We start from the raw sequence: 26471 nt of genomic DNA, 5'->3' as shown, positions 1-26471 counted from the left end.
TCTTTTGCTTTTATTGCGTAAGAAATGTGCAAGTGCTTAAACAAATGCTTTCAAAGTAACCCAGAACAAAAAGGGCTTAATTTACCTGCTCAATGTTACTACTTTTTTTTTTTTTTAGCAACGAAAGAGGACCTTAACCTTGCGGAATCTGGGATGTCTGGTATAATAGGAGAGTCCAAAGTAACTTCTACTGACCTCTTCCCCATCGTTTAGTACAATAGTTCCTGCTCTCTCCACAACTGCAAACACCATTACAGCACAGAGCTCTCTCCTCACTGACATTGTCATGTTGGCAAAAGCAGGCAATTGGTGCATGAATTCCAGTAGTTGTTCTGAAGGAGAAAAAGCCCACTGAGACGTGCATGTCAAAACAACAAAGCACAGTAAAGACAGTTCTTCAGCAAGACGCCCGAGGCTACTTAAGCTAAAATGCTGCACAATCGTTTCTGTATACTAATAAATCATGTACAGTGGCCTGTTGTAATTACTGGGTATTCTGTAGACACAGACTGGCTGGTCATATCATCAATAGAAGCCCTGCAAAGTAAAAGTCAGCATAATGGAAGAATTGTAATGTAACCAAGAGCTCGGAATACAACCAATCATATTTGTAATACTCCAAGCCAGGGCAGTAATCCCTTAAGACTGTGATAGGCCTATATAAAACACAACAAGACATTAAGAAGGGAAATTTCACAAAACTGAGCAAGTTCATTGGTAAAGTCATCCCTTCCTAGGCTAGACTTAACAGTAAATTGTACCTGATCATCATCAGGCAGATTCACAAAGTTTCCTTGGATGGATCAGACAGGATTAGTGACTTAAAGGTGACTACTGCTGCTCTATTTTCTGCGTCACTGGAGTTGCACTTGTACTCAACAGTGAAATTCTCACGTATTTCTGCTTTTTACATTGTTCATAACTACGGAACTCAATTTTTCTTAGTAGTCCTGCTGAGGGATTATATGTCCTAAATGCTAGACATTTTTGCATTCAGTTTGATCTAAAAGAACTACTGAAAGTAGCCAATAGGACCCCATCTTTTTAGTAATTTTTTATTTACTCAGAATCACTGAATCGATGAGATTGGAAGGGACCTCTGGATGTCATCTGGTCAAACCTGCCTGCTAAAGCAGGGCCACCTACAGACAATCGCCCAGGACCGTGTCCATATGGCTTCTGAATATCTCCAAGGAGGGAGACTCTACCACCTCTCTTGGCAACCTGTGCAGTACTTGGTCACAGTATAAAAAAAAAAAAAAAAAAAAAAAAGGCATTTCTACTGGTCAGATGGAGCCTCCTGCTTTTCAGTTTGTGCCCCTTCCACAAACTGATCCTCTCACTGGGCATCACTGAGAAGAGCCTGGCTTGTCATCTTTACGCCCTCACTCCAGATATTTGTACGCACTGATGAGATCCCTCTGAGCCTTCTCTTCTCTAATCATAGCAAATTAGTTTGATTAGATGCACATTTATGCAAATGTCTTAATGGCTCCAATGTTTAACACAAATGTATATCTAGTTAAAAACAGACACAACATCACCACTTACAATTAAAAAATGTAATGTGATAAGCATCCAGTGTTGACGTTAATGTTGACTTACGTTAATATTGACAGTTCTGTCTAACTGTCTTTCAGTACACAGTGATGTTTACTTTGTAAACCAGTTCTAATATCAATTAGAAATTGAAGCTTGAGGTCAAAAGGGCCAGCAACTAAGAGGTTTTCACCCGTACTATGTAGGTTTTCTTCTTCTTCTTTGGCTGTACTCATTCACTGGCTGAATTTATGGCATTTATGAATCACCTCACAGAATAAATACTAAACTTACCAACTACAAAAGCCAATGATTAAAATAAAACCTCAAGAAGTAATTTTTTTTTGGTGAAGGAGAACAAGCTTGACAGTAATTTACTACACTTCAATACTTACCAATGTCATCATCTGTCCTGTCTATTGGGTCTTTCTCCAAGCAGTCTCTAACAATATCCCTACTCATTAAAGGATCCGATGCCCTTTCAATGTCTTCTTCATCATCATCATCCTCAGAATCCACTGCTGTCTCTGGCAACCCACTGAGATCCATATCACCAGCCTCACTTTCTGTAGCCTAAATTCATGTGTAAAAAATGTAAAAAAATAATTATGAAAACATTCAAATGTGTTATTCACCGATACAGTTTTCTAGTTAAATGTACAGAAATTAATTCTATCACCTAACAGATCACTCAGATTTACTCAATATTTTTTATATTGCTTTCTTCTTTACATATCTTTTTAAAACAACTAACAATTAATCAAACCAAAACTATTGTTTAAACAGGGCTTTTAACACTTGTTTCAATCAGCCACACACAAACAGGATTCAACTGACGTTATTTAATCAGTGGGTCTTGGGGGAATTGAAGGCAGTTATATTTCAAGGAAGAATTTCTTGTAATTTCTTCCAAGAATTTGTTGGAATATTAGCTGATTTTTTTAAATAAGCAGTTCATTTAAAACAGTTTCCGTTCCCGCCTCATCTGTGCATTTTCAGACAGCTAGAAATGCAATATAATTTTAAGTAGACAGATTTTTGGAAAATAAGTACAGCATCAAAACACTATATGAATTTTGCTATGTCGCAGTAACCTAGGACTGTATTTTTCTTTTAAAATTCCAGTCGAACATAGTTAAATATGGCTTTAATTTGCTGATAAACTGTGTAAGAATTTACAGATGCAGAAAAAATGCAAAGTCACTACTTAAACACCACAAGATGGACTACACAGATTATCTACCAAACTTAACGTCATTTAAATTGTATTAAAATGAAGGAAAACATAGTCCATATATAGCCTGAGGTCATCAGTATAGCACCTAAAGGTAACTACATTTTAATGATTCGGTTTAAGACCAAACACTAAATAAATCCCACAAACATTTGTCTGTCACGGCTGACAAAGCTGCTTTTTCTCAGAACTTGATTTAATACCACGGCAGCTGCCAAGGCTTATCTATGACAATTTTGAAGGAAATGCAAGCTTCTAATCACCAAGTTTAAAGCCGTGGCTCGAGAAAACAAGTTTCACACGCCTTATAGGGATGGTTTGTTTCTGAGACTCCAGAAGCACATGTCTACTTTAAAAATACTAGATGGGGCAAACACAGCGACTAAAGACAGTTTCATTGATCAGTCTCTCACACCGGTAAAGAAAAACAAAAACCAAACACAACCAAACCAATAACTAGGTCACCCTCCAAACACAGAGAGGGTAAAACAAATTATGTTGGTATTTTCGTAGAATCATCTTCCCTAGTCCTGCCTCGCTGGCTGTGGCTGACATCTGTTACTTTAATGCCATTATAGGCAGCCACCTTATGAATGGCAGCATATGGCTGGAGACCACCAGGGCAGCGGTGTCATCCTTAAATGCTTCTGTCCTACAGCACAACACAAGCTTTATAACAGGGTCTTGTTAATATAAAAAGCATAACAGCACCTACACAATATTCAAGTTATTCACAATGCGGTTTATTTTTTTAAAGAAGAAATGCTGAGCGTTTCTTAAGCAGGCTAAAGAAGGTTGCTATACAGGCATACAAACCAATTACAAAAATGATAGCACCGATAGCAGTATTTTCATCAGCAGTCTTACTGTGCTTAACATGCATGTTCCCTATGATATATTTGAAACAGTTGCTCTAACTACTCTTACAAAATAGCCTTCATCAAAAGCGACTGGTGGAAAAATTAGCGACAATGAGTCAGTAGACACACAGCTTATGACACCGATCTGTCAGAATCGGGAGTCTCCAACAGTGATAATTCCAGTGGCAGTGAGACTGACTAATTCACAGCCAATTTTGCAAACCTTCCCATTACTAACAAGCGCCTCCCCAACCTGCCTGGAATAAGCTTTCTCAAAAGCATGTTGGTAAGATGAATGCAGAAGTAAATTTAGTCACACGATGCTAACACACGTGAGAAAAATCAGACATATTGTACAAAACTGATTATTAAAAGACAAGTTATTTGACTGTCTTAAAACAATAAACCAAAACCAAACAGAAGTAGAAGCTCTATTATCTATTGATGCTATTTTAAAAAAAATCTCACATAAATCAAATGCAATTACGTATTCAGAAAATACTTTAAAAATTACAATTGAAGGTTACAAGTATTTGCTGAAGATGATCACTTTTTACAGAGCTAATTAAATCTTTTTGACAACTGAAGTCGTTGGAAGAAATCTGAATGATAAAGCAAATATTTCTAACTTCCTAGTTATCCAAAAATATGAACCACAGCAACAAAGCTCAGAACTGAATGCAACAAATCCACAGAGTAACAAGAAAATTTACTAATGTAACTTTAACTTTTAAAAATAAACCTTATATTCTGAGAAAAAAAAGATACTTTTTTAAAAGCAATTTTCTGAAAAAGATCTGATTATGCAAAAGTTATCAAAGGAACACAAACACAGTCTTTTCACATAGGCAACACGCATTCACAGTAGTAAAGAATCAGGCAATTCCTCCCACAGGGACTCATTCTCAGTTTATACACACAAAAAGTTTTGCATGAGTTTTGTTACATTATGGAGAATAATTGGATCTGTCTTCATGTTAAAAGCACGAACCAACTTATCTACAAAACACTGCGAATAGCTTCTTTAGGCTTAGTAGCATCAAGTATGACATTAGGTACTCAAGGTCCTCTTGCTGACACTTAATTAAACTTCATAACCCACCTACTTCGAGTACTTTTGTACCCCCTCATGTGTTAGAAGAGTCAAGCATACCTGCACAGGAACCCTTCGTTATGAAGCGACTGCCATGCATTTGTGTAAGACTAAAGGGAAAACCTCGATTAGCTCCTTTGCTGACAGAGGCTTCCTTATAAACCTCAGCAGCAGAAAATCTAGAACACAAGAAGAATACCCGACAGAATTTGCACTACAGTCGGTCATGAGGCTTAGAGCTTCCCAGGGCATTTAGTCAAGGATGAAGTACAACTTGGAAATCACTGCTTTCATAGACGCAGGTTGTCCCTTGTTTTTTGGGTAATAAGAGAAATTAGCTTCAATTAAATAAATCTAAAGAGATGGCATGTAAGAAAAATGCTGGTTACAGCTTAAAGTAGAAAACAATGTCTCTCCAAAGTCTGAATACCAGTTGCAATGAAAATTTTCTTCACAGTTGGAATGCTGGCATGAAAAATTTGCTGAAGCTTCAAAGGAATCACATAACGACAGCATAATATTTTATTTGTTGCATCACCAACAAAAAAGTCAGGAGGCTTAAGACAGACATTTTCAAGCCTGAGCTGAAGAGTTACTTCACATTTAGTACCTAAGGAGACCTGCCCAATTTTAAGCGTTGTCTCTTCAGGCTAATATTGTAGTAATACAAAAATGGTTGTTCCAGCTGCTAAGGATCTCCAAGGCCAAAGTCACTTCTAGTTTTGAGTAACAGCAGATAATTAAAAAAATACCATGAAATAACTAGGAAAACATGAAAAGTAAAGGAGCCTTGTGTACATTTTCTCAGTTAGCCTTTGGCTCCTTGACTGATTGTAGGAGGGGTAGAAAAAAAAACAAACAACAAAGAAAAGAACTATCATTCATGAGGTTAAACTGGTGGGACTTGGGAAATGGAAGATCCTGTTGGGCACTTCAGACTGATACGAGAGGAAACTGATCAAGCCCAACTCCACTGGTCTTTCATTTTTTGGAGGCATCATGAACACGGACATAAGGAGAGAGCTGATGGACTACAGGAACAGCAGAGGCCAAGAGGGATGTTGGCTTATTCAACAGACATATGCCTTTACAACCAAGTAACTCTCCCTCACATATTATAACTGTTTCATCACACGCGCCTGCACACACGTAGCAGCCTTATTATAGGAAAGAAAGTGCAAAGACTTGGAGAGCTGCTTACAAGATGACTGGCTCTGTTTTAGGTGGCCTTCACAGTTTTCTTTTCTACACTGGTCTGGTGAACAAGCTTTCAGCTGCTTCTAACAATATAAAGAGAAAAAACTAGAAAACCCTTAAAATTAACCAAATTAACTACTGATTTCTTAGTATTTTCAATAGAATATTTTAGCCTAGACTTTTTTTTTTTAATTTTATTTTTATTTTAACCATTTCCTTTAGGAAACATTAAGAAAAAAAATGCATTGTTTTGGGTAATAAATCCCCTTTGTAACTAACGTCACCACCTAAATCAACACACCAAAATCTCCAAACGTGCAGGCGAAAAATACTGGAAAAGAATTTTAAAGTATAGAAGACGCTTGTTGCACAAAAATATGTTCGTTGTCTGGTGCAGTCCTTCAAGCCCATGAAGCTAACAAAGCAGCCAAGCTCAGCTGAAAAATAACTCCCCCACCGTATTTTTTGATTATAGTAGTTTAAGGGCCAAAAAATAAACTAAAAAATGAAATTAAGAATGTTTATTAGTGAAAAGATTAATTTTTTACTTCATAATTAATGAGATAATACAAAACACCACGACCACTGGCACTACATGTCTTGTGAAATCACTTACAAAAGTTCCAGTAGTAGCTTGAAAAGATTGTCTCCTGTCACTACATAGGCACATTGGATCCAGTTTTTCCACAGAGAGAAAACATGGCTGGGGTTTTGTTTTACATTAGGCTTCAACTCACTGGGCAAAAGTTTACAATATAAATAAATTACTATGAGATTCATTCCATGTAATTATACTATGTATTTGTTTGTTAAAGAATTATCGCATATATAACAATCAATTAGAACTATTACATGTACACAAATCATACAGAAAGAAATCTAAGGTAGTAAAATTTTTTTTTATATTCTACTAACACAAGTGCAAATGGCCATGAAATACCTTAAAACTGCTTCAGTCTAAGATTTCTACTGCTCTCTCTTCATATTTATTCTTCCATTATCTACTATAAAATTTACAGCACAGTAGTGTACGTCTGTCACCGGAGTCAGTCTGAGCACTATTCCTCCCTAGAGATGGAAAAATGTAATAATCCAGATAATGCACACCAGGAGCAGCATCCTCCCCTATCGCCAGCAATGTTTCCTCCCTATCGGAGCAATGTTTCCTGAGACCACAGGCATATGGAACAAAGACTCTGGAAGTTACTCCTAGGCTATAAACTGCAGAATAGATTAGAGGACCCAAACTCACCAGGAATCACAGAATGGTAGGGGTTGGAAGGGACCTTCAGACACCATCTAGTCCAACCCCCGCCAAAGCAGGTTCACCTGGAGCAGGCTGGACAGGAATGAATCCAGGTGGGTGCTAAGGTACTCCACAGGACTTAGCCAAAGCTGCAGGGGGGGAGTTCAGCAGGACCTAGTTTACCTGAGCCGTTTCAGACATCCTTGCATTACAAGGGTACAAGTTAGTCCCAGGGAGATTCTGACTGGAGAAAAGAGGGAAATTTTTCACAATGAGAACAGTCAGCCATTGGAATAATCTCCCCAGGGAAGTGGTGGATTCACCATCATTGGACGCTTTTAAAATTCATCTGGACAGGGTGTTGGGCTGTCTTGTCTAGACTGTGCTTTTGTCAAGAAAGATTGGACCAGATGATCCTTGGGGTCCCTTCCGACCTGATATGCTACGATACCCAGAGCCCTGAAGGCTGATACGGTCAGAAAGACTGACTTAATCTTAAGGTAAAACCTCTTTATTTTTGCATACAGTGACTTAGGGGCAGGCTGCATGGATCCTCTGGTTTGAGAGAAAAAGGTCTGGGCTCCTTTGGGAAGACTTTTTGGAAGGTGGACCTTTCTTCTACAAGTTACTGCGTCAGACTCATGAGAAAACAAAGTTGACATCTTGAAAATTTCCAAGCAATACACACATCCTGGGAGGGTCTCAGAAAGGATGTTCCCGGTTTCCTGTACCGCCGGGCGTATCTGGGCAGAGACCAGAGGGCACGTAGGGCCGGCAGGAAGCCACCGGGCTGAGGCCAGGATAAGGCAAAGGAAGGCTGGCAAAGGAAAGAGCTGAGCCAACACAACAGCACCTTCCCAAAACGGGGGAGGGGTGTGTTATGTGTGTGTGTGTTGAATAACAGGCGTTCACAGGCTTAAAATCTCCTCGCTCTCAAACCAGGATCGTCATATGGTAATATATGTAACAGGTATAGGAAGCTTTCACGAGCATATAGGAATGGGTATATGCTTCCATACAGGAAGCATTAACTAAGCATGAGAAACAGGAGTGAGAAGCCACACATGAGAAGCAGCAGTGAACAATCTGCTTTGCCAAATCAACACAAGTATTGTTCTTGGCAAACACAAGCCGGCACACAATCGATTAACATTCAGCATCCCCTCCCTCTCCAGTCATATTACAGTGTTAGCCACTTTCTGAACTTATTTCCTAAAATAAAAGTAACAACATTTAAGGAACTTACTGATTGGCACCTGAAATATTTTTGAGACTCGGGTAGGGTAAACACAAAGGATTATTTATTTTATTTTGGTAAGTACTTCTCATCCTAAAAGAAGTTCTTTCATGTGCAACATTTGACAAACAAATTTAGTTACAGCATTAATATTTAAAAGGAAATATTCTCAGCGCAATGCTGAAAGCATCTGAAGATTCAGCTTCATAATTTATTCAAAAAAATCTTAAAAGACCATGAACATATTTTCACTGCAAACAGCTGCTCTTAAGGCTATAGAGCTAAAATTTACTAGGATGCAAAACATGGCATATCACTACCTCAGATTTCAACAGTAAAGATCTAATTAATAGTATAATTTTAAAAAAGAAAACATTTATTTTATCAATTGCAAGATAAGAGGGCAATCTTTCTAAATCATTGCTTTCTACTTAGCCATAACGAAGTCCACCCTACTGAACCGAAAAATACCATTATATACAGAACATAAGAATCAGAAGAACAACGATTCTGAGCTTTGACTAAGACCTATTAAATTTGAAGAAAAACAATAACATGTAGATGACTTGGTTATGGATTACTAGCTTTGAGTAAACACTTGGGAGAGAACTAAAAGGCAAACAATTGAGAGAGAATGATTGATCCAATCTCTTGGTTTCAAGAAGAATTTCTGTTTATTTAATCCTTGACTTAACCCTACAGAATTCAAATTACGTCCATTTTATTTTGTTGTGGGGTTTTTTGAGCAGTACTTTAACATAACTTAACACTGCTACATTACATTCCTACATTGAGGTCAGAAATTCATGATTTACCACAATATCAGAAATCATGAAGTCAAACAATACTTGGTAGTATTAATTTAAATTCAAGAATTTAAGAACCTTACCCATTTCCACACCTGAAATTATCAATTAATTTCCTTCATAAATGTTTCTTCAAGTATATGCATTAACACAAAACCATTGTGTACACTCCACAGTACATGCTCATATTTCTCAGTCTTGATAGGGACACGGGTTATTTTAACAATTACTGTGACATTGAACAGTTACACAGTTCTCAATACATCTGTGCCAAGACATATTTAAATGAGGTATTAATTGTAGATTAATTGAAAAAAACAGATAGTATGTTTTAAGATCACCAAGAACAGATTATCTTTTAAATTAAATTTAAAAGAATATTTTAAATGTTCTCCCAGCAAACACTTCAGAAAACCATTAACCCTCTCTGAACACAAACCATTCTGTTGATTCCATTATTGCAAACAAAACTTATCATGGGAGTCATACACTAGGTTGGCGATTACATAAATAAGCATTTCTCTGAAGTTTCTGAAGAGCTGTTTGGGGTTTTTTTTAATTTCCAGGAAATTCAGTGATCCTTTTCACAGCTATGAAAGTTTTGCTGAAAATCTTTGCAAAAATTTACTTCCAACTTATCTAGAGAGTAACTGTATGACTATGACTACATGCCACCTACAACTGTGTCTCTAGAGGTACTTGTTATTTTTATGTTAAAGTGAAGAATCTTTGGAATGAAAGGTATGAAAATCTATAGAAGACCTGAAGAACAAAGCTGATTTTACATCTTCTTCACCCTCACAGTATAAACCTAAATCCTGTCTCTAAGCAATCCTCGCTTCAGAAGAAATTCTGACAAACATACTTGACTGGCATACGCTATGCCTAAGTGTTCAGATACTTTGACATTTTTCACAAAAATAAACCTTTGCATTATTGCAATTACTGTCTAAATTGAACTGGGACCTTTTTATAATCTATCTTCTCCCACAGAAAAGCCTACAAGTTTATTCCACCTGAAGCAGACTAGATGCTACAGTTACCCTCACAACTGAACACAAGTTCAGTCTGTATCTGTATGGACAATGCTTTTCCCATTGTTTAAATGGCTGCATTTGCATTTTTAGAAGCATCCCAAACAAACATTATTCTTCTTCTAGTAAACAGTACTTCATGTAGAAGTGGTCTCGCTGATTTTTTTATGATCATTTTGACAGAACAACATTTTGTTTACATTTGATTCCTATTTTTCAGAATAACAAACTGCTATATTTTGATATCAGAAGGACAAATCCTCCTCTGACATTGCAAGAACCGTAAGCATCAAGTGAAGGACGTAGACGTCCCCATTTTATTTTATTTCAGATTTTTTTTCCAGTTTATATTTAGAGGAGGCACACATAATGCGTGTGCTCAGAGCCCAAGCGCTCTAAGGACCCTCTGGACCAGTTTCCCAGTAAGTGTCTCTAAACTCAAGCTGCTCCAAACGAAGAGCACAGAGCTTTACGACAAGAAGCCCCCTCAGAAGTATAACAACTTAAAGAGTGTCACCAGTTCCACCTCCCCACCCTTCTCAGGACAGCCAGGAGAGAAAGCACTACCAAGAAGATGGCACCAGGTCTCTACAGGGTGGGGAAAAGAGAACGTGCCCCTCGAGTCAGGCCAGCACAGGCTGCTCACTGGGCGTTTCTTTCTCCCTGCCACTGAATATGTTCCAGATTTCGAAGCCAGCACATCTAAGAACTGTAAAATACAGCATCAAGAAGAAAAATCCCTCATGTTACAAGGTCCTAAATCTATAGCCTCGAAATTCTGATCCACAAACATCACAGCTGCTGTTACACGTATGGCAAATCAGACAGACAGAAAGATGAGGTGAAGTGCTAGAGTCAGGAGCAGAAACCCTTTACCTCCAAGGTCCCACCATGGACATCTGCTGAAGAAGCCAGACTGGCTCTCCATGCTGAAGTTCGGGAAGATTTCCTCCCCCAAAATCACAAATTACAAACAAAATTAATGAAGCGCAAGCCTGCAGCGTTACCAGTCACTACACCTCTACATTGCTGACTAGGATCCTGACAAACTATGGCAACACATGTCGAGTCACTGTGCTGCATATTACTTGCTGAGTTTTCAAACACCAAATCTAGTATGTGGCAGAAGAAAACCTGAAATTATTACAATTCAAACAAAAAAATTAGTTTTTTTGAAATCTACTGAGCGCTTCTTCAGACAAAACTTGACAATATGCAATAGCACAGGCGTTCAGCTATTAACGTCAAAACTCTCGGCAATTACACCTCCCATCAGCATCCATTCCAGTCTTACCTGGTAGATATCAGAAAGGCTGCTGCTTCCTGAGTCACTAGTGATGCTACATCCTGAGTGACTAGATGAAACGTGGGTCACCTGTGGGTGGAGACTGTCAGTAAGGTGCAGCTTTGTGAAATCTGCAGGAAGCTATAGGTGGAGCAGAAAAAGCATCATTACAATTTGAGGTAGATACACAGCAAAATTAATTCAAATCATTTATGTCATACTTTACTCTCTGCCAGTACCAAGTGTATTAAATAAAACCACTGGGGCTTGAGAATGCAGCATAAAAGTTTGAGTTTTGCAGGATTTTTAATTCACGCAGAGGTCAGCAAAATACCACCAAATTGCTACAGATGGGAGAGATTTTTAAAAAAAACATATATTCACACCAGTGAAGCAACAATCCTTATGCCAAAACTCTTCAGTATCTTGCTATGGGGTTTGGATCACATTAAAGCACATACGAACATTGTGGTAGTTTCAGCATCAATGGTTTCCCCCAGAATGGGATTAACAGTGAGTAAAGTCACATACTTTAAAAAAAAAAAAACAAACAAAACCCACCAAACAACCACCACGTACTGCTCTGGATTCAGCTAACACTTTTGCTTCTGAAGTTGACAAAGTACATTACAGACAAGTAAAACCCAAGGCACCAAACTATCTGTTATACTTGAAGTCAAACGGTATGATGGCAAATAGGAAATGTGGGAAGACTGACACAACTGCAAAGAGCTACAACCCTGAAATGAGTCTGCTCACACGTGGTGCTGAGGAACGAATCGAGACAGTATATTTAATCTTTTAACAACCATCTACCAAGACCTGTGATGTATATTTTTATGACTGTTTTGTGCACACAGCTCCCATGAAAATCTGTAAGAAGTGTAAAAAACTGCCAGACTGCAGAAAGTGGACTGTGATAACGGAAAATTTTTGCTTTCTGAAAAAGTATCTAAATACAATTTCAGGAACAAATTACTCCTCTCCCTAAGAAGCTTGTATCCATCCACTAGTTAATAAAAATACGTTAATGTATCAATTTTGGTACGCAATAAATGCCTCAATTATTAAACAAACAAACAACTTTGCTCTTTTGTTTGTTTTCTTTTTTTTGTTGTTGTTGTTTCAAGGTAGATACTCTCTATGGAGGTGTATTTGTGCTTTGTACTGAGAATGTCATATACAGTGTGTCCATCCCGTGTCAGTTATGAATACTACACCTTGACACCATTCTCCCCGGATGGTAATGAAAATAAGCGCTCATTCAGCATTAAGACATAATAAAGTCAATCACTATAAAAGGTTATGAAACAAGTAATCTGCAAGTCACAAGAAAGTGTGATTGAGAAAAGGATTAGCTATATACAGTTAAAGGTACCGAATGATTTTACTGCTGTTTGCCTGTTTATGGAACATGCCCTGAAAGAACCTTGGCTTTAGGATTTGTGGTGGAAGCACTTACTTAGACTGACCTGTAGTTCTTATTCTAATGCACCTGAAAGGGATTTCTTCCTTACCATAATATGACTGCATCCAGTGATAGCAAAAATGTCTACGTTTTAAACAATTATTTCTCAATATTTTACCTGGAAGAGTAATAATAATCCTAAAAATTAATAATCCTAAAAAGCTTCAGTAAGCCCAGAGCTAGAGTTGATCTTCATATACCAATCAACAAAGAAAGGGCAATTAACAAAAGCAATACTCTAATACATACAGCCACGGATGCTGCCTGCAGAAAAATCTAATTAAGCTCACCACTGCTGATTATATACCAGGAGGAGAAAATACAGTATGAAGGAGGGCATTAGTTATAATATTTGTTGTCTCTGCTACTTCTCTTTTCAATCTGTAAATTTGAATTAGCACCAAACTGAACAGTATTTACTGATAATCAGGCCATTATATCCATTTTTGATCATGATTAGAACTATTATACAAATAAGGATACACTCCATAGGTAAAATATATAGTAAGTGAGCCACTATAGCTTTTGCTATGTGTCAATTCCTAAAAATACAATCTCTTAGAATTAAAGGAGTTCAGGTTTATTTCCACGTAGAAATCCTACATATTATTTTAAGATACATGCACAAATCATCTAAGATTCATACATTTTATGATAACTCAAAGTTACAATATTTTGAGAGCTTCACATTTTATAAAGGAATAACCATTTCAATCCCAAATAAGTATTAACCCCACAGGGAGGTGCATATCAACACAGTCTTGCGCCCAGCCAAACACATTCAATTTTTCATAGCGCCCTGCAAATATCTCCACATCATTAACAAGTGCATTTATTTTTTACCAGTGCAATAACAATTCTTAAGAACCTTACATCAAAGCAAATGCTGGCAGTATGTTACAAAATAAAATCAATCTCTGTTTAATATAATGACTGCACTTAGTGTTTTAAATGAACAGCAAGGAATTATGTTTTGTTCCTACACAAGCAATAGGAAGAGGTAGGGGATTCCACAATAACTGATGAAATACACTGCAAATAAAAGCAAGCCTTTTGAATTTTTTTGGCTGTAGACAATCAGCTGAATGTTTGGTGATTACTGGTTTTAGAATAACTCCTCAAGTCAAAGCCGTGCTGCACGAGAGCTGGACTTGCCAAGCGGTGACAGCAGAAGATCAGAAGCAGGCATTTTACTTCGGGCGACCTAACTAGTCACTTTGATCCTAATCAAACAGGACTATTCACAAGCAGAAAGCACATGCTCACATCTTTGCAGAATACTACATCTCTGTGCTACATGCCCCAGAGCGGCATCCACTTCGACTGCCCCATCCCCAAAGAAGTTAAGGTGAGACATTATGCGAGGAAGGAAAAAAAAACCAAACCAAAAACAAACCAAAAATTAAATAAGCTGAAACATTTACATTGTGAGCTCAATGAAAAGTGCATGTGAGAAATACATGAATTTCTATCTTAGTCACACACTGCTATTTAAAATATTTTATGCACAGAGTTGTACACAATGGGGGGGAAAAAGTAAAGCACTGATGACAATGAAAAAATCACATGCGCTTATGTCTTCTACATATGAGGCTACAGCTGTCACTCCTGGAGCACAGTGTTTGGGAAATGGTTTTCGCCAAGCAGAGCAAGAATAAAATGCAATGTTCAACCACCTCAGTAGTGCCAGCAACCAGCGTAGAGCTGTCTGCCCCAGACCAGGCTGTTTACATCTTAATTTCCTACTTGCAGTGAAAAATCATTAGAAAACAGCATCATGAAACTGTGCTATTATATCCAGTGAAAAAATGGCTAGGAACATCAATTCTGCTTTTGGGAAACATAAGCCAGTTAACTTCACTGCAACAGGTGTATTTGCTGTGCTAGTGAATAACAATTGATCATGAAATTTTTAAGCACACAGTGCTTGTATTCAGCTATCGCTCCATTCAACAGTTTAGTATTGACTTAGGTATTTAGTATCACAGTAAAAATAAAGGTTTTCATGTAATGTTAAAGCACGTACAGACTAGATACATAACACATGCCTTATCCTCCAGACCATGCAGCAACATGGGAAAGTCTAAGGACATAATACCCTTTGCCTCAGTAACATCAGCTATAACAAACTAAAGACACCACAAATGGCATCAGAACCAAAGCGACATTTTTATCTTGTTTTGCATTTTCATTAAATGATGGCTAGTTTTAAGGTGTCATTCAAAGCAATAAGAAACAAAAGCAACTTGTATGTTTTCCATAACAAGCACTTGTTTTTCTGTGCCAACACTTAAACTACAGCTTTGCTGATGCAACAGCAACTACAATATTTCTTAGCTTTGTTACTGAACACTTGGAGTCCAAGCATGCAAATGAACTAGGCGACAGAAAAAAACATGGCAGGGTAATTTAGAAAAATAAATGCATGAGTCGTTCTTAAGTAAACAGAGTTTCATTACACTACATTAAACAATTAATAGTCATCAAAGGGGTCAGATAACTCATAACCTATTTTCAGGACAAACTCCGTAAGTGAGAAAATGTTAAGGTTGAACACGCATAGAACTAATGAAGTATGACATAACAGGGGAAAAAAGCTTTTAATATAAAACACGAGCAATAAAACAGTTAATGTTGAAGCCTTAATCTTCATTTGACAGAGGTCAAAACATTATTTTATAAATATGTATATAGCACTTAATAAGTGTGCACGTGTGCGTATATATGCACATTTAAACAGTTTACACACACATCAAGAAACCAGAGGAAAAACAGCACATCTGGGAACTCCATGCTTTTATTTCTTGAAAGCCATAAAACAAATGAAAACTTAAAACAATCATGTGAAACTATCTTAAGGACAAAGTGGTATCTCCATTTTGAACTGTACAATACCTTAAACCCTATCACATCTTCCTATCTTAAAAGCAGCATTTCATTACTTCCACCCTCAAAGTGAGTCACCGCTTTATGCATGCAAAGCTAACAATTACTTTGCTCTGAATATGTTCCTCCTACTTTAAGAACATCATGATTTTCTCCTACCCTCCAGCGTGCCTTTCTGTATGACAAAAGGCAATGAGTATATGTGCTACTTCTGGGACTGTGCTGGGCTTCTCCTCTTTCTCAGTCTCTTGGCCAAATGCTTGAGCTCCGCTACATTCTGTGCAACTTCTACTCAAGAAAGCACTGGGCTCATCCGACTAATGCAGTATTTATTTTTAAAAAATTTAATATATTTTCAGAATATTTACTAGGCAAGAAATTAAAACCTTCAGATTTTAATAATAAAAAAGCATGAAAACAGCAGGAGTGAAAAGATATCAAAATCCTTTCTTCATTTTAAATAGCATTCCTCTGTTTTTTCATTGCAGGGTATTTTTGGTTTTGTTTTGGGTTTATTTTTTATAAATGCGCTTATATGTGAAAATAACAAATATAAATGCACCAATGGGAAAGATATACACACAAATATAATTCTAAAATACAAGAGGAACGCTGGCTGGAGAGCTCCAATATACCATTCATTTTAGGGCAAACATATCAGTAAGCATTTTATAAACAAGGTCTTCTACTGAAGGCCAGTCAGCACTTTATGAAAGATCTATAAAACCTGCAAAGTGACTGAAGTACCTATGCAGAAAGATGGAATTTAAGAGAGCAAAAGGTATAACATTCTATTATGCAATTGCCGATGAATGATCCTATAGGTAATTAGGTGCCTCTGAGATAGGCCGAGCAACTATGATAGACAATAAGACAACACAAAATATCACCTTTATAAACTATTTCCACTTTCTGCAATTAAAGAAACACAAGCAAACACTGATTCTTCAGCCTCTGAACACACGCATCTCCGTGCTTATTCTGTAGTACCTCTTTACGAATAAAATATAATAAAAGCCACCTTAATACAAAAAAAATATACCAAAACAAACAAACCATAAAACACTACAACGTTTATTTCTTCTATAGATGATGAATTTAGTCCCACTTATCTAAATAAGTAAATTGCAAAGTTATTTTAGTATTCTGTATCTTTTTGTAAAGAACAGCAGCCAAACAAAATAAATACTATGCCTTAGTCCTTCCCATTTTTTTCCCACCAAGATAGAAATTCTAAAATGTTTACTGCACTACAAGAGTCTAGATGACCAACCCAGTATTCTTCAGTATCTTATCAATTCATTAACATTTTATCCCACTGTTTTATGTAAATGTTCATTTTTATATTAGATGTTTATAAGTCTGCTGTATGTGTTTTAAGGATGTACCCAGATTTATGATACTTAATGACTGAAGGAAGAAATACTTCTAGTAATGGTGTATATTCATCAACATGCTATTTCAACATAATTCTTTCACTAACCAAGAGAGACATCAAGGAAAACATTTTTATGGTTCAGTGATTTAAAACACAGCAGTCAATGTAAGTAATTACAGAATAATAAAGTAATTTCTATCGATTCTGTCTACAGACGTGATGCAGGCTGACATGTCCAGTGCAGAGTTAAATCTAAAATAAAAGTTTAAACTATATACAGTTCAAATTAGGACGCAATTCCCATGGAAGCAGGATTTCCTTCTATTTAGGGGTGGGATGGAAAAGATTAAGATGTTTCTGTGTATTTTCTCTGAAAACCTCACTGGGAGTTAAACAAAAACCTTCCGACTTGAATTATGTCTTCTGTGTATCATTCAATTCATACAATAGTATCTCATGTATTTTGAATCTCTACATTTTCCTCAAATAGGCATCTTTATGTGAAACTGTGGCTCAAAGTGTTCTTCATCTTGAGTACAACACAAGACACAACCCATGCTCTGAAAATACTGCCTTTGGGTACTGATGCTGTTAAGCAGTTGTTTATATACAAAGCCCACAGCAGAGCACCTCTAACAAAAACAATAAGCATTATAAGGATCTTTTCTGCCAAGCTCTTCGTATTGCCCTGCGCTGGTACTTTGCTATAGGTAGCCCCCCATAAAACTACTCAGAGGTTTAAGCTAATACAACATGATCTGCTGGTCTCGAAGAGAGAGCGAGACAGAGCAAGTGCACGGGAACTTCATTTTGTTTCCCTTGCAAAACACACAGAGACTGCCGCTTACTATACACCTCGTACCTCTCAGCAGCTAATCCTATGAGCGTTCAATGCACTGAACATAATTATCCTTTGCTTGAAGGATTATCGACTTCTGCAGAGGGACAGAGGTGGTGAAACGTAAACGGGTATCTGGGGAATGGAGAAAAGCTCTCAGGGGCAACTCCTTCCAAAGAAAAAGTATGAAATGCACCACTGACAGGCGCCCTCGCCACCCCCCCTTCTTATTTAACGTAACTACCTTAGCTGTTGTAGGACCAGAACTCTTAGTATTTGCTTTTTCTTTTGACCGTATTTGTGTCACTAATTCAAGGCAGTGCCTTATATTCAAAAGTGCCTTCTTCAGGAAACCTGGCAGAAACAATATTCCTTCTGCACACGAATGTCAATTTATGGGCAACATAAATTGTTAAAAAAATGTTAAAAAAAAATGATGTTAAAAATGTTAAAAAAAAAAAAGGGAAAATTGCATCATGCAGGTATTTACAGCGAGTGTAAACCAAGAATACATAAGTAAAAAAAATGCAGAATAGATTTGAACTAAATCATACTAAATTGCACTAAATCATACTGAACTAAAACATACTGAATTTTCCAAAGCTCTTCTCAGGGTTTTGAAATTCTGAACTCAAACCATTATAACATATTTAAAATGAACAGCAAGCAATATGCAAGATTAGAGTATTTTTATTTAGAAGCTTATTCAGAAGTCTTTCTCAGCCAGAAAATACCTGGTAAAAGTGCAACTTCTTCGTTGGACAACAAAGGATAATTTAGTGCTTTTGAAATACAGTATCTGTGGTGGGTTTAAAGTTAGAGCAGGTCTGCTCCAGGGATCAAAATAAAGAGATTGTTCTACAACTGTTCTGCCTGTGGATATACACTTAAGGAGCAAAACTCTCTGGCAACCTCAACCACATGGAGAAACGTGGTCTTCCCCTCTTACACTTCAGTCATTTCACCTCACCTAGCATTACTGACAAAGTGGTGCTGTTTGCATGGGAGAGGCTGATTTTACAGAGAACACCATTTCTCAGACATTTTTTTCCCCATCTCCTTCACAGAAGAGATCCACGTCTCTGTCTGTACCTTCCACTTAATTGCCGTGAGATTTTTCTTTTGTCCTATCTTCTAAATTTTTTCCCAAACAGTGCAGTGGAAGTGAACCCTTGAAGAACTGAGTACGAAGGCTTTTCAGGTCTTCCTCCTCTTTTTTCACCAGCGGGATCTGGTATTTTATATGATTGGCTTGGTTTGCTTTACAAATGTCTATGATCCAGATCCGATCCCATCCTTGAACAGCAGTTCAAAGTGTGAAAAGCAAAATCTCTTCCGAGTATAGTATGCCCGCACCTTTATATCACTCTTGGTAGCACCCACTGCCTCAACCCAGCACTGATGGAGCCGGCACGGCCCAGGCCCGCACACAAACTTCCGTAAAACACTGAATAAAATTGGGAAGGGAATTCACATTGTGGAAATCTACATAACGAGAACTGACAACTAGGGACAGGCACTCCACGACGGTTGCAGCTTCAGCTGAAGGAAAGACTGTTCTGAGGCATCTCAATTGACTTCTGAAATCTCTCTAGGGTAGGAGCGTAGAAAACTGAGCTCAACCACTGAATTTCTGTAAAAGCTCCCCATTATTTAGTAGCAGTAGACATGGAGGACAAAATATTAATAAAGCCCGGCTTTGCGGAGATCTCTCTCTTGGGAATAACTGATTTTCATACTAACATAATGCATGTTCCAGTTGGTGTTTTTCCCACAGTTAGATTATTTCTAAATACTTCCTCTTGTGGCTGTTTGCGTGTTTAATACACTGAGAACTACTGCTGGGCTGGAAACTAAATGGCCTACTTTGGGGACTTTTGAAGACCTATAAGGTTAAATTTTGAACTCTTTGGCCTGTTACAAGTCACTGTGGGAGAGGAAGGAACAGAGAACCTGGTCACAAACTTTGCTTCCACAGGAAATCAGACAAAAGATTTATGCCTAAGGATGTAAAAGCAAGAAAAGCCCAAGAACATTTTATGCAGGCACATACTTTTACAGGAAATGTTAATTCAAACATTTTCAAGCAAGATGTTCTAAATACTGCAGGACATTTTAAGTAAGCTCATGTACACCTTGTACAGAGAGTCATTTTGGGTCTAAAGCAGTGGATGTAGGGGGCCGCTAAAGAGCAATTACACCAGCAGGGGTAAAACCAACGGCACCCGCAGCCAGATTTTATTGTCAGCTTCAAAGCACCACTCAGGATTGAAAACTACTATAGACAAGTAAAGGGTCTAGCCCAAAGGTGAAAACATCTATCCTGGGCACGTTTTAAACGGTTAAAGCAAAGACCTCCAATATGTATACATTTCAAGCGTTGAAGCCTCCATCAGCAGGGTGTTCTTACAGCACGTGTTGCTTTTCTTGTTTTATACAAATCATGGAATATTTCCTTTCATGATTACAGCACTCTACCCACTCTACCTAAGCTTGGTTAAGCTTTTCAAAACACTCATGAAGGGACATCTCAGTTTTGAACTGCAGCTGTTTAATCTGAACGACTGCAGTTCACTGCTGAACTACAGCACTGAACTAACTTACAATAGCAAAAGAAATCAAAGCGAATTGATTCTAGAGTAAAGAAAAAAAAATTAAGGGCTACCCAAATAATTATGTACAGAAAAATGATAGATACCAGAAAGATCTTAAAATTCCCCTCTTTCCAAGTGGGGAAAAAACCAAAAGTGCTCGTAAAACCTGCTGGTAACACAGTGCAGAGACACTCTTGGTTCAAGAAATGAGCAGGACAGTCTTCTGTGAGAGTAGGATGACTCCTACTTGGAGTAAGAGAAATAAAATACAGTATAAGAAGACATGAGATCATGCACTTGGAGACAAAACCCAAGAATCTAGGAACTCATCTGTGAGAAATGACTGTGAAAAGAGTTTCAGCGTATCGGCTAATCAGAAGGTGACTGAACTGTTAAGGTGACGCAACAGAAGGAGAACCCAGTAAGATCACAGCATGCATCATCCAGAAATACAGAAGTTCTGGGCTCTTCTCCATGGCCCCAGGAGAGACCTAATTTTGAAATGTAGCACACATTCCCAGCTGCATGTTTGCAATAAAGGCGGACTTAAAGCCATACACATACATAGATTCAGAGAAGAACCACCAGGTTATCAGAAGAAAAACTAGTATTTGAGAAAATGCAAGAGGAGCATGGTTTATTCAGCCCAAGCTGAGCGAGGGTATGATCACTATCTAGAAATAGGAAGGAGGGAAAAGAAATATTTCCAGTAAAAGGCAATGCAGGTGGCAAAGCCTAACAAGCAGGAAGTTGAAAGAAGGTTGCTACCTAATGAACCACAGAGATTCTCAAAACCAGGCTCGACAGGAGCTGTGGTAGAGAAGGCTTTCAAACCAAAGCTAGACAAAGTTATGGACGTGCTGTGCAATAGTGTGTAATGGCAGTGACCCAGAAAATCCCTTCCAGATCCATGTCATTCCTCCAAGCAGAAAAATCTGAAGCCAGCCTGTTTTTTTATGTAGTTATTACTCAGAAGCAGACTAACCAAAGGAGGAAAAAAAAGACAAAACTCAACATTATTACCATCATAACATTTGAGATTTTCTTACCGGTACCTTCTTAGTAAAGACTTAAGTATTCTGTACACTTCCAAGGAAAATGTTTTTAAAAGATATAGATATGTAGGAAGATGCTGTGCACAGATGCAAAAACTGGGTATTTCCATTTGTAAACTGAGTCTTACCTCTATAAAATACCAAATTATTTGAAAGAAATTTGATGAAAACTTAAATAGAGACATGACAATTCACAAGTAATTAAACGAAATTATTTTGGTTTTATGTTTGATGTCTGCAGCCATGTCAATGCCACCCTGGCAGTTTTAACTATGGGATTATCTTTGCTTTGTAGTATCAAGGAATAGCTCATGAGAAAAGTGGGTTGGCTTCCTTTTTTCCTAATGCAATGACTGTGCTTTTCAGTAACTTAAGCAATAGGAGAGAAGCATGCATAATTCTTCTGCTAACGACTGGCTCCAAATAAGAAATCAAGCACCGTGACTACCTTTTTTTCTGTGTGCTTGCTCTACAGTGGAAGTTTCCTCTATTTTCATGCACATTTTTGATTCACCTCAAACAAAAAAACCCCTGAGGAACTGCAATATTACAAGATGCGCATCTCAACACACAAGTGGACATCAAAGCACTTGCTAAACCTTGTTTTTAAGAATATTCTGATTGTAGCAGTCTTTAATAGAAAGCAAAAACGTGTATTACCATAATCACTGGTTTGAGATTGCTAATTGCATAATAGCAAGCATTTCAAAACAATGATACAAAATTTAAAAAAAATGCCGGTCAAAACAATGAGCAAATAATTTTACTTAAAAACAGGTATTTTAGTCTTAAAATAAGGTGAATTTTAAAATAAAGGTTACTTAAAAACATCTTAAAGTTTATAGATAATACTTCTGAGACCAATGCACAGAGAATAAAAAGGTGTCATATTTGCATTATAGTGTAATACAGGTAACGTCTTGCTGTTTTTCTGAATAATGTAAAAATAGCACAGCAACGAGACACCTCAAAATATTTTTAAATGACAAGCATTTCCCTTTATACATGACTAACGTTGCAAAATCTTAAAATAGTACGATTTTACCTTATCCGTGATTTTTTTAATGCTATACTAACATGACTACTCAAACAGTTTTATTACTTATTTTATGAGTTTTGACAGTGGAACTGTACTCATGCGGTGGCAATATAACGACACTGAACATTGCTGTAACGCTGCCAGCTTTGCTTGTTAATTTTTTTTTCATTTTCCCTCATTTGGTAGCCAAAGAAAATTAATGAAATTCTTTCACACTGACACAAGCTTTTAAAACCGTATGTGGTATCATGCATTCCCAATACCTCCAGAGTTTCTATTCTGTCACACAGAACAAGATTCCAACTTCCTTGAACTACTACGAATATTTACTAGTTTGGGCAAAAGATCTACATGTGTGTGCTCACTGTGATCATTGGCAGGGAAAAAGTAAAGGATCATTTTTCTTCTTTTCATCAGCACGTTTAGTGAGTGCGAAGACATTCCCTAAATTCTGGAGCACGGTGCAGCAATAACTGTGCAAAGCCATTTAAAATTATTTACACAGATCAACACAGAAGCATCTTTTATATTAGTAATATCTCCATTAAATTTTGGAGCAACCTGCAGAGCTTTTCTTTATCGTCTAAGTGGTAGTTATTCACAACTGTAATATTAAATGCTAAGTTCAAGTAGCCCTCTCCTTTTTAGAAATAAATAAGTAAATAAATAAAAATGACCTAATTTTTACAAAGGTCCACAACAGCATATTAACAAAATAAGCAAAACAAGAAGGCCCCACATGGAGCCCGCTAAAACCAAGGCTGTTTTAGAGCAAAGAGACATTGTCAATTGAAGCACCGTGCTATTCTGCTTAAAATGCTGACATTCAGATGTGGCTTCCAGAAATTTACCTATTCATGTCTGTGCAGGTGTGCACACAGAGTTTAAATCACCCTTTATGCTCCTGCCTTAAGCCAACAGCATACTAAAAAACACAATCCACGTAGCAGCTTCTATATTCTATGGACACCATGAAATATTTTAATGGTGTTTATTTAGGAAGAGATTTTAAATCAGAGATTGCCAAGCTGCAGAAAAATAAGCAGCACAGAAATCGGCGGGAAATACCAGGACCAATAACTGAATCCCATTCTACAAATAAAATTAGTGAAGTTCATCTTTTTTTCCTCCCACCTACCAGAAGATAAACTATAGAGACCCGGGATGTTTGCATGTGCATCACCTAATGCACTAGGTCACCTTGCAGTAACCAGAAAACTTGAGTGTCAAATCTTCACTGCTGATTCGTGACAGTGCCAGAATGGTCTTTGTTGTAACACCCCGTGGTGCAAGAGATTAAGAAGGTTACTTTCTTTTATAAAAGTGGTAGACATTTTAGTCATTTACTGCATTAAAACATGTTATCTCTGCATGCTTAACTGAATAAAACCCCAGCTGGAACACTGAACCTGCACTTAAAAAAAAAATCATATTACTCTAACTCAGGAATGCCTAAATTTAGTTTTCCCTGGGTACCATCATCACAGAAAGAATAGCAATGTACAATACTAATGGAAGTGGCAGGTGTAGGAGTGACATTTAACTGTCTAAACAACCTCTTCCTTCAACAGGAAAGAGGTAGATAACTAGATTTTCTGTATACTACTGCTGACATGCATGCCACTGTTTGTGAAACTAAGATCTAGTATCCGTTTATTTAGGAATAGCAGCTGTATTCGGGGATCTTGGAAACTCTCTGCTAAATGGAAATTTCTGAAATCCTTTGCTCTGAAATGCAGGAGATCTCTCATCTTCTCGCAAAACTAAAAAAAAAAAAAAAAACCACCACAAAACCCAAGATTATCAACTAAAAGAACCTACTGTTTTCAAAATGAGCAAAATTAAACAGGACAGAAACTCCTGGAGTCAGACCACAGAAAATGTTTGCAGAAGTCATACACCAACGAGCAAGGAGAGGTACACCTAGCATACAGACCTACAGTTATTAACAGAAACTAACACCGTTTTCATTTTAGTTTGCTTTTTATTCTGCTCTTACAGCTGTTAACAGCTTCACTTTCAAAAGAATTATTATGAGTCTTCTCATTTGCCTTAAAAAAATTCAGTGGACCACCATTTCCAGATGCGGAGTTAATTATTTAAGTAGGACACTTTACAAAGGCTCCGAAATCCATAAATTCATGCATTTTCCTTTTACTCATGGTTCCTTAAAAGTGAGGACAACAGGAAAAAAAACGATCCTTCTACATTATTTATGGATATTTCAAACAAAATCCCTCTACAGTCAGATCCTTATTCAAAGGCCAAAAAACCTAGCTGAAAATCCACTGGTGATGTGGGTCAAAACTGAAAAGGCAAGCGTGCCAGGGAGACACATCCAAGTCTGACATCTGGCTCTTTCCTGAGCAATCTAGAAGAGTAAAGAGCTCCTGCCTGCCAAGCATTTGGAAGGTGTTTTTTTTTTTTCCTAGCTTGTTTTCAGGAATACATTAAGATTTAGAGGTCACGCTGTACCTTGATCAGTGAAGCAGCAGAGGCAGAAAATGTACAATGCAAGTTTTGAAGAACCTTTAGTTGCTTACGTATAAGGAAAAAAACCCAAACAAATCAAGAGCACAAAAAAAAAATATAAAAATGTATGTGTTAAAACAAGAACAGCGCTGACGGTTCAGCAAACCTAGGATATAGCTAACCAAGAAATAATTCCCACAATTCAGTTTAGATTTCCCACAATCTAGAATGATTAGTTTTTTCAACCGCAACCAAATACATCCAGTTTTCAGGTACCGTGTCCTTCATCGCTCCGCTTTCAAGCCACCGATCCCACTACCAATATTAAATCCATGGTCCAGTTCTGCAGCCATATTCTCTTTTTCAGGCCTCACCATGCCCTTTCAAATCATCCCACGTTAGACCTTCCTGACACTCATGTAACTCCTACAGCATTCGGTAGGTTGGCAGGCGCGCAGCAGCAGACAGGCATTTAGGAAACAATGCTATGGATGGAGTCCTATGAGCACAACCCAGCTCTCATTCTCCTGGCTCTGCAGGAATAACAGCAGCACAGAACAGTAAAAAGCCTATTTTTAACTATAAAGCAAGCCAACATAACTAAATACACAAAGGGAGCAGACCTGCAAAATAGCACAACGTCATTTTTATGAAATCATTCTTCAGAGAAGGAAAAAAAAAAAACAAAACAAAAACCCAGCTTTAATCCATTTTTCTTACTTGCAAAGTCACAGTTTGGAGTCGAGCTGTAAAGTAATAAATCCTACCCAGTCAGTGCGTCCAAATGACCCAGTGCACAGCACCCAGGCTTGTCAGCAAGCAAGTTGACAGGCTGCAGCCAGATAAAATGAGGCAATATTTATAGATTGAGTGAAAGAAATCACAGGTTGAGGAATTTGACCGCTGGGCTGCTGTCGGGGTTTACAATGTGGTTCCTCCCTGGCTGTCCATATCCCTCTGAAGATCAGGTAACTGCAGTTACCAAGAGGACACATTACTGCTACCAAACGTCAGCAACGTTTTCACTTGGTCACCAACCAACCCTGGGACAGTTGGAATAAGTAGGACAGGTAGAAGTTACAAGGATTGCATGCGGCTACATGTTACCATTGCCACAGCATCTGTTAGCTTATTAACAGATACTAAATGCAGCTATAATGTAATACTTTGCACTTCTTTGCATCCTAACTCACACGCCTGCTTCTCCTCT

At 37.6% G+C, this 26471-nt stretch overlaps 1 protein-coding gene across 5 annotated transcripts in view; it reads right to left on the bottom strand.

Annotated features, from left to right (window-relative positions):
• Window positions 1-26471, bottom strand: part of RAPGEF2 (Rap guanine nucleotide exchange factor 2) — a 197318-nt gene that overhangs the window by 38025 nt on the left and 132822 nt on the right. For all 5 annotated transcript variants that reach the window (XM_074589797.1, XM_074589796.1, XM_074589798.1 and 2 more), the window contains 3 exons: window positions 11541-11672; window positions 1935-2112; window positions 196-332 (listed from right to left, as the gene is read on the bottom strand). In XM_074589797.1, the coding sequence (XP_074445898.1) occupies window positions 196-332; window positions 1935-2112; window positions 11541-11672 (447 nt within the window). The remainder of the gene's footprint in view (window positions 1-195; window positions 333-1934; window positions 2113-11540; window positions 11673-26471) is intronic.

This window comes from Larus michahellis, chromosome 5 (genome assembly GCF_964199755.1).
Source record: "Larus michahellis chromosome 5, bLarMic1.1, whole genome shotgun sequence".
Lineage (NCBI taxonomy): Eukaryota > Metazoa > Chordata > Aves > Charadriiformes > Laridae > Larus > Larus michahellis.
The sequence above is the reverse complement of the archived record's forward strand: the minus strand, read 5'-3'. Positions and strand labels throughout refer to the sequence as shown.